This window comes from Aquarana catesbeiana, linkage group LG04 (genome assembly GCF_042186555.1).
Source record: "Aquarana catesbeiana isolate 2022-GZ linkage group LG04, ASM4218655v1, whole genome shotgun sequence".
NCBI classification, from domain to species: Eukaryota; Metazoa; Chordata; class Amphibia; order Anura; family Ranidae; genus Aquarana; species Aquarana catesbeiana.
The window spans coordinates 610,069,322-610,078,752 of NC_133327.1; the positions used below are offsets into that span (position 1 = coordinate 610,069,322).

Consider the following 9,431-nt stretch of genomic DNA (forward strand, 5'->3'; position numbering starts at 1 on the left):
TGATATGATTGATTAAATTTGCCAAGTGCAGGTTAAGCACAACACTAGCCATTGTCTTGTAGTCTGTCCCTTTTTTTTTGTTACTGTGCTGTTTTTTTTCTGTGTCTTTTTCACTTAGGATTGTAGGGGTGGGTCTTGGGGCCTATCCTGAAATCTAGGGGAGGGTGTATGGCCCTTGGATTAGGGGCTCTCCCAAACAGACATTCAAGGCAGGGGAGGAAAGAACCCAATACCATAGCTCCCAACTGTCCCTGATTTCAAGGGACTGTCCCTGATTTGGAGCAATGTCCCTCTTTCCCCCTCATTTGTCCCTCATTTTGGTCTGATTTATATAGTTGTATATAAAATGCACTTTTTATCTTTCAAAAAGTGTTTCCCCAGTGCTAAACCTTTCATCTGATTTCTAAATTGCTGCATTTGTACATTTTAAAAGCCCAATATAAAGGAATAGTAGTGGTTAAAAAAAAAATCCCTTGTGGATTTACTTAATCTTTTTTTTTTTGGTTAATTCTCCTTTAAGGGGGTGTGGCAGGGGGCGTGTCCTATGGCCACATACATTTGCTAGTAGGTGTCCCTCATTCCCATCTAAAAATGTTGGGAGGTATGCAATACTCTGTGGGCAGCTTTAGCTAATCACAAGGAGAGGGGTCCATCAGGTTTTTTGCGGCTAAGTGGTCTGGAATGTGCTTTTTCCATGCCAGGAGTCTTGCATCCTGGAGGATCAGGGAAGGGCCTTTCCTCTTTGCAAACTGACCATAGGACACACACTACTGCACTTTGTGTGTTACCAAAGCGACTAAAACAGGCACCAGGGTTTTTAGATCTTAATGGGCTGTAGTGCCAGAAAAGTGTCCTTAGGGCTTTATTGAATCCCACCCATAGCATATAAAGTACACCTAGGTTTTCTGCCCAACTCTCCACTTGCACTAGATCAGGGGTCTTCAAACTATGGCCCTCCAGTTGTTCAAGAACTACAATTCCCATCATGCCTAGCCATGTCTGTGAATGTCAGAGTTTTACAATGCCTCATGGGATGTGTAGTTCCGCAACAGCTGGAGAGCTGTAGTTTGAGGATCCCTACACTAGATGCAAACTTATGTGAATGTGATGGACACAGTTGAATTCCTTGTGCTAGCCATGTCTGCACAACTTTTCCCCATAGATTTCTATGGAGCCATCTAAAAGTCTATGGGTATCAACTTTGCTGGAGTGGCCTTGGTGTTCAGATGCAGATAACTATACAGATGGGGCAGAGGTTTCAGGTTTTTGTTTTTGGGGGAAATCTCTCAGCCTGTCAGTAAGAAAATAAGTTCAAAAGGAGACACAGACAGCAACAAAGTCCTGAAGGCAGTGCCATCTACCTTCTCTAATAAAAACATTTTTTTAGGGGGGCTGGGTTACGGTGGTTGTAAAGCCTTAGGGTTCATTCTATGCATTAAGGTAAAAAAAAACTCCTGTACTTCATGTGTCTCCCCTCATACTTACCTGAACCCAATCCCACATTGTGAATGAGCGCAAACGACTCTCCCAGCTCTGTCCCTCTTTGCTGCACAGATCGATTGCAGCGGGAGCCATTGGCTTCCGCTGCTGTCAAATTGTGACGAGGGGGAGGACATAGTCAAGCTGTCCTGTCAATGGATGCAGATAAGGTGGCTTGGGAGTGAGCCTGCACAAGTGCCCCCCCCCCCCCCCCGCCCCATAGGAAGCAGCTTCCTATGGGGGCATTCGCTGAAGAGAAGAAGCCCAGAGCGCTGGCGGGGGACCCCACAAGAGGAGGATCAGGGCTGCTCTGTGCAATTTCACTGTACAGAGCAGGTAATTATAACATGTTTATGCTTTTAATGTTACTATGAAGTGAATCTAAATGCAAAAATGTTATATATATTGTAGCTGGTCATATTCACCTGTTCCATAGAGCAGTGGTCATCAACCCTGTCCTCAGTGCCCACTAACAGGCCAGGTTTTATGTATTACCTTGGGGAGAGGCAGACTAAAATACTGCAATCACTGAGCAGCAAATGATATCACCTGTGATGTATTTCAGTTATCTGGCAAACCTGGCCTGTTAGTGGGCCCTGAGGACAGGAGTTGGTGACCACTGCCATAGAGTACGGCTGGCATCTTTCCACTTCCCCCGGAGCCACAGCCAATTACAGAAGGGGCGCCTTCCTAAAGAACTAGCATGCGGGGTGGAGTTAGGTGACATCGCATCCAGGAAGGAATATTGACAGCGCCAGAGCGGCACCCCACAAATAGAAAGCTTTTGTGGCTTGGTCGTTTGTAGTGCATTGGTTTAGTGCACCAACATATGTAAGTGTACATTGGTTATTTTTTAATCAGCATTTTAAATTAAGAATTATTGCCATTTTTCTTTTTCTTTTGAGCACTTCGCCACCAGTCTGTTTGAAGGAGAAGGTCCCTTCTCTCTTAAAAGGGGTACATACCTCGATACCTATATGAGAGAACTGGAATTAGAGAGGGAGAGAACTGGGAAGCAATTAATCATTTGGAGGGAAAAGCACATTGAGACCCAAATCTTTCATAGGTCTTTAATAGAAAGTGAGAGGCTGGACACACTGACGTGGTGCACGTGTAAATGTATTATTAGCGGTGGAGCTCTGGAGGAGTGGTGAGATATCTCACTAGAAATCACAAAATCAGAGATTCTTTACACATACATATACACAAGTTTTGGGACACCTGCCTTTGAACTTTAATGGCATCCCAGTTTTATTCCGTAGGGTTCAATATTGAGTTGGCCCACCCTTTGCAGCTATAACAGCTTCAACTCTTCTGGGAAGGCAGTCCACAAGGTTTAGGAGTGTGTCTATGGGAATGTTTGATCATTCTTCCAGAAGTGCATTTGTGAGGTCAGGCACTGATGTTGGACAAGTGTGCCTGGCTTGCAGTCTCCTAATTCACCCCAAAAGGTGTTCTATTGGGGTTTAGGTCAGGACTCATCCATGTCTTTATGGACCTTGCTTTGTGCACGGGTCCAAATCATTTGGTGGAGGGGGGTGGATTATGGTGTAGGGTTGTTTTTCCCCTTAGTTCCAGTGAAGGGAATTCATAAGGTGTCAGCATACCAAGACATTTTTGGACAATTTCATGCTCCCAACTTTGTGGGAACAGTTTGGGGATGGCCCCTTCCTGCTCCAACATGACTGCGCACCAGTGCACAAACATACTGATGGGGATGAAGGGCCTCATCTCCACAACCCTAGACTGTGGTTGTAGGGGGGTCCGCGTGCAGGGGGCTTGTCGGAATCTGGAAGCCCCCTTTAACAAGGCCCCCCCAATGTGAATGAGTATGGGGTACATGCTGATGTCACCTGTTGGCACCGACTCCTTGTAACATCACTGACTCAGCATGCACTGTTCAGTGACATCACAAGGGGGCTGGGACATCGCCAGGTCGCTCTGTCCCTTACCTATATAAGAATTGTCTAAAGGCAAGCATTTGGCAGTTTGCCTTTGTTGATGGCGAAGCGTTTTTTTTTCTTTTTCGCGTCCATTGGTGGCATCAAAAACTGTCTGTGTTTTTATTACTTTTTGCCACTTTTTTGGTGAATGGGTAGGGGTACTAGGTACCCCATGCTCACATATGAGGGGGGGGGGGGCAGGATCTGGGAGCCCCCTAGTTAAAGGGGGCTTCCAGATTCTGATAAGCCCCCTGCCCACAGACCCCCCCAGCCCAGGGTTGTTGGGGTAGAGCCCCCCCCCCCATTATCATGGGGACAAGGTGGGGTGGGCTCTGCAGAGGCCCCCCCCCCCCAAAGCACCCACCCCATGTTGGCATGTGGCCTGGTACTAATTACATGAAAATAATTAGTTCTGTTATAAGAGAAAGATTTGGGGTTTTTCCCTTCGGACATTTTCACATAAACTGTCATGATGGTCTCTCAAAAGCTGTGGTGTCAGAAGCAAAAATCTTAGTGCTCAAGGAACCCCTAGCTAGCAACCTCTGGAGGATCCTTAGGCCAGCCATACACTATACAATTTTCTTTAGATTTACCTTCAACTATGTAGTGCAAGGGCCTGCCTGATTGCATACAAATTGAAAGAGTTTAGGTTTGACCTCATATTATTATATGCTTTTGGTAAATCTAAAGCAAAGTTGAACAATAAAAGTGTATATAGTGTATGGCCAGCCTAAAGCTGGCCATACACCTATAGATTATCTGCAGATTTTCTATGGTTAGATGGAAAAAGTGCAACAGATTTCTCCATGTTCGCTAAACTGTGTGGATGGAGGAATCTCCCACTTTTTCCATCTAACCATAGAAAATCTGCAGATAATCTATAGGTGTATGGCCAGCCTTAGTGTTCCATAGACCCTGGATGAGAAACCCTGATACGTACAGATTCAACATCACATGCTTATAAATATGAAGATGTCTTAACTCAAGTTTAATTGGCTAAAAAGAAAAAATGTAAATATTGTCGGGTGAAACCAAAATCGTTTCATCTGATTAAAACACACTTGTAATGTGAAACAAGAGTCAATATGACCTTCACAAACTCAGCACAGGACTCTGCAATTGTCCCAGGTGTTGTTAATGCCAGGCACAGAGTGACATGAAATGGTTTTGTACAAAGGTCAGAAAAACTAACTAGTTAACCGTTTCTGGCACGATTGGTAGGCAATGGGCAACAAACAACTAACATTACAAAATACTTTACAACTATTGTAAAAATGTACAATTTTGTTTTTAAATAAAAATGATTAAATGAAATAACATTAAATGAATTTAATGATGAAAGATACAAAAGTAAATAAAAAATAACTATACATAAATGGTTCAGGCTGATCATTGTCAATGACTTCCTGGGGCTACAAGTTTAATGTTAAAGAGACCTGTAGGCAGCAGTGTACACCTAAACACACTCAGGGCTCCAGATATAGCTGGACAGGACTCTATAATAAAAAGAAGGCTGAATGGGCCAGGTGTACACAGAGACACATGCAAAGTATTCACTGACCAGCACATGCAGGCATAATGATACCAAGTCTACCAGCTAGATGGTACATGACGACATTCTCTGCGCACATTTTAAGAATGAGTGTGTACTCAGGATCACACCCCCTGGATAAGGAGAAGGAGGAGGCAGGGACAGGCTGTCAACTCAACTTTCTGCATATTTAAATACTGGTGGTGACCATATCTCAGTGGTGGTCAACTTTCTTGATATAGGGGACCTCAAGTGTGGCCCCTGACATCACCAAAGGGCCTGCACATAATAAGAGAATATAAGGCTATAGAAGACTCTGACAATGAGGACATTCAGCAGGAGATGATCAGAGACTGAACATGCTACAGGAGATATTGGAAACGATGGACATGCTATATGGTTTATTACAGACATAGAACAGGAGAGGATCAGACTATGGACATACATCTGGATATGGCTGGAGACATGCTACAGGAGAGGGGAGAGGGTCAGGGACAAGCGGACACGCTACAGGAGAGGGTCAGGGACAAGCGGGCACGCTACAGGAGAGAGTCAGGGACAAGCGGGCACGCTACAGGAGAGGGTCAGGGACACGCTACAGGAGAGAGTCAGGGACACGCTACAGGAGAGAGTCAGGGACACGCTACAGGAGAGAGTCAGGGACACGCTACAGGAGAGAGTCAGGGACACGCTACAGGAGAGAGTCAGGGACACGCTACAGGAGAGAGTCAGGGACACGCTACAGGAGAGAGTCAGGGACACGCTACAGGAGAGAGTCAGGGACACGCTACAGGAGAGAGTCAGGGACAAGCGGGCACGCTACAGGAGAGGGTCGGGTACAAGTGGGCACGCTACAGGAGAGGGTCAGGGACACGCTACAGGAGAGAGTCGGGGACAAGCGGGCACGCTACAGGAGAGGGTCGGGGACAAGCGGGCACGCTACAGGAGAGGGTCGGGGACAAGAGGGCGCACGCTACAGGAGAGGGTCGGGGACAAGAGGGCGCACGCTACAGGAGAGGGTCGGGGACAAGAGGGCGCACGCTACAGGAGAGGGTCGGGGACAAGCGGGCACGCTACAGGAGAGGGTCGGGGACAAGCGGGCACGCTACAGGAGAGGGTCAGGGACACGCTACAGGAGAGAGTCGGGGACAAGCGGGCACGCTACAGGAGAGGGTCGGGGACAAGCGGGCACGCTACAGGAGAGGGTCGGGGACAAGAGGGCGCACGCTACAGGAGAGGGTCGGGGACAAGAGGGCGCACGCTACAGGAGAGGGTCAGGGACAAGCGGGCACGCTACAGGAGAGGGTCAGGGACAAGCGGGCACGCTACAGGAGAGGGTCGGGGACAAGCGGGCACGCTACAGGAGAGGGTCGGGGACAAGCGGGCGCACGCTACAGGAGAGGGTCGGGGACAAGCGGGCGCACGCTACAGGAGAGGGTCGGGGACAAGCGGGCGCACGCTACAGGAGAGGGTCGGGGACAAGCGGGCGCACGCTACAGGAGAGGGTCAGACTGTCAACATACATGAAGAGAGGGTCAGAGACTTGCAGGGAGGCTACATGAGAGGGTCAGAGACATGCAGACACAATATAGGAGTTGTTGGAGACCAGGGATGAGCACATTACAAAAGACTGCTATAGATATAATTACAGCCCCTTTACAAATCAATGCATCCACATGTGTGCTCAATACAGACTCTCCATTATAATAGATACTCAGAGAAAAAAAAAAAAAAAGGAAGGAGGAGGATAGAATGAGATGTGTGATTGCAAAGAAAGAAAGTAAGAAACTTTACTTGCTGAGTAAGCACTGGGTAAAGAAAACATAGGCTACTGCCTGCAGGGGCCCCGAGGGCCGCAGGTTCAGCCCCTGCTCCATATCTAAATGCAGGCTAGCAAGGAAAGGAAACTTGTGTGCAGCATGCTGACCCCCTCCTCCATGGTGTACATTACTCTGATGGGTACAAGAAAAGAGAAGCAAGCCGGCTGCCCTAGTAAGAGGCCATTCTCCATAAAGCTGACCACACATGTAACAATCTGATTGTACAATCTTCTTTAGATCCGACAACTATGTAATACAGGAGTCTGCCTGAGTGGATACATATTGAAGAGGTAGGTGCTCATATGTCATCCATCATTGGTTGTACAGAGATTGTATGGTCGGGATGTAATATGTATGTGCTGATTACAGCTACATGCTCTGGTCTTAGTCCATTAAGGAGCCACTGGATCCTAGCATCCAATCAGAGCTTTCCTTTCGTTTTCAAATTAGATATGGATGAAGGCCATTTAAAGTCTGGTTGCTAATGAGCTATGTGCAGTAACCCGTGGCAACGGCAGGATTTCTGTCGCTGATTCGCCATGAGAGAGGTCACATGACTACTCCATAGCAACCAGTCAGCTACCCACAGCCAGGCACTATAGAAATGAAAGGATGGATCCTATTGGTTGCTAAGGACAACAAAGAGACTTTGCACCACTTTTGGCACCTGTGAGCCCAGCATATGTGATTGTGGACAGAATGGAAGGAAGGGCATGCTGGGGCTTGCAGTTCCCCTACACCAGCTGTCCTGCAGAGCACCCCCCTGTACCCCAATGAGGAGGAAGCAATGGTGGTGAGGAGGGGGGAGGGTGACACAGAGGGGGGGGGGGGGGACATGTCTCCAATGTGACTAAGAACAAGAAGCTGGTAGCTACCTTTCTCCTCTTCCCAGGGCCTTTTCTTCTTGTTGCTGTTGGGCATGCTGTTGGTGCTGTTGTTGGATTTGGTCTGTAAGTTCCCCAGGCTAGCAGCAAATTGTGTTTGTGAACTCGGGGGAGAAAAGACACAAGAGAGGAGCTGAGGAGAGTGGGGGGCGGGGGGGGTCTAATCACAACACCCTGATAAGGAACACGAGCTGATGATGTGATTTGGATCAGTGATGAGGAGGATCCCAGCAAGCAGCACAGCAGACACAGGCAGGAGATTCTCCCCGGCTCTGAACACCTCCTCCTCCGCCTGTCAAACGGGTCACACCTCCCACTATTCCCAGCACGGACCGCCCCCTCCGCGCCGATCGAACTCTGCTATTGGCTGCGGCGCTGGGCTCGTCAGCTGGGGGGCGGGGCGGACGGGGAAGGTAGCGCGGTGCGCAAGCGCGTGGCGTGTTTTGGGGGGCGGAGACACGGGACGTGTGTCTGTATCGTTACAGAAAGGCAGTGTGCGGAGTCCGGGCACAGGGCACGGGGGGCGGGGAGATGTAAATGAGGGTGACGTCACGAGGTGGGCATATCAGGCAGGTGACAGCTGATAACTTATCAATAGTGATCAATGAGTATCAGCTCTTCAGACACGGCCAGTCTCATAGCTTTACAATGATCCGGATAGAACTTTCTAGATCAAGTTTACAGGAAGTGCTCAGCTGTCATCACTTTAATAAAAGAGCAGACACAATCTGGAGCAGCTGTTCATGCTAACCAATCAGCTTGTGCTGACTACACCTGTGGCTGAAGGGCGGTAAAAACATGCAGCTGATTTTTATCACCCCTTCTTTAGCCACTTCAATACCGAGCACTTTCCCCCTTCCTGCCAAGGACAATTTTGAGCTTTCAGCGCTGTCGCACTTTGAATGACAATTGCGCGGTCATACAACACTGTACCCAAACTACATTTTTATCATTTTGTTCCCATAAATAGAGCTTTCTTTTGGTGGTATTTGATCACCTCTGCGGTTTTTATTTTTTGCTAAACAAACTAAAAAAGACCGACATGTTTGAAAAAAAAAAAGTTTTCTTTGTTTCTGTAATAAAATTTGTTTTTCTCCTTCACTGATGGGCACTGATGAGTTGGCACTGATGAGGAGGCACTGATATGTAGAAATGATGGGCACTGATAGGCAGCACTGATGGGCACCGATAGGCGGCATTGATGGGCACTGACAGGCGGCATTGATGGGCACTGACCGACAGCACTGATTGGCGCTGACAGGTGGCATTGATGGACACTAATAGATGGCACTGATGGGCAGCACTGATTGGGAAGGTACTGACAGGTGTTAATGCTGGGCACTGATTGGCACTGTGATGGACACTGATTGGCACTTTGGTGGGCACTGATTTGCACTGTGGTGGGTATTGATTGGCACTTTATTGGGCACTGGCAGGGGGTTATGATGGGGCACTGTCTGGACACCAATTGGCAGCTTATGGGTACATTTGATGGGGGCTGTGCTGATAATCAATGTACTGAGTATCAGCACAGACCCCACCTCTGAGCTCCGTGGGTGCGCGCCGGCATGTTATCCTGCTGGACGTCATATGACGCCCAGTCAGGATAACAGAACCACCGCCTGGCCGTCATTCTGTTATAGGCCGAGCGGGAAGTGGTTAAGGGCCGGTTCACACTGCTGAGATGCAGGAACCCTGCGAATCCACTGCGGGTTTCCGCATCGCATGTTTCCCGGTGGCAGTTCACACTGCCCTATGCCAACTGCTGGGAGTG

General features: G+C 48.3%; 1 protein-coding gene across 6 annotated transcripts in view; it reads right to left on the reverse strand.

Annotated features, from left to right (window-relative positions):
* MACROD2 (mono-ADP ribosylhydrolase 2) overlaps nt 1–7,987 on the reverse strand; it is a 3,509,413-nt gene extending 3,501,426 nt beyond the window's left edge. For 4 of the 6 annotated variants that reach the window (XM_073628248.1, XM_073628249.1, XM_073628246.1 and 1 more), the window contains exon 1: nt 7,649–7,986. In XM_073628248.1, coding sequence (XP_073484349.1) covers nt 7,649–7,694 — 46 coding nt within the window. In that variant the 5' untranslated portion in view covers nt 7,695–7,986. Of the gene's footprint in view, nt 1–7,648 lie in introns of all 6 variants that reach the window. The other 2 variants (XM_073628250.1, XM_073628245.1) reach the window with 2 other exon arrangements.
* Nucleotides 7,988–9,431: the final 1,444 nt, after the last annotated feature.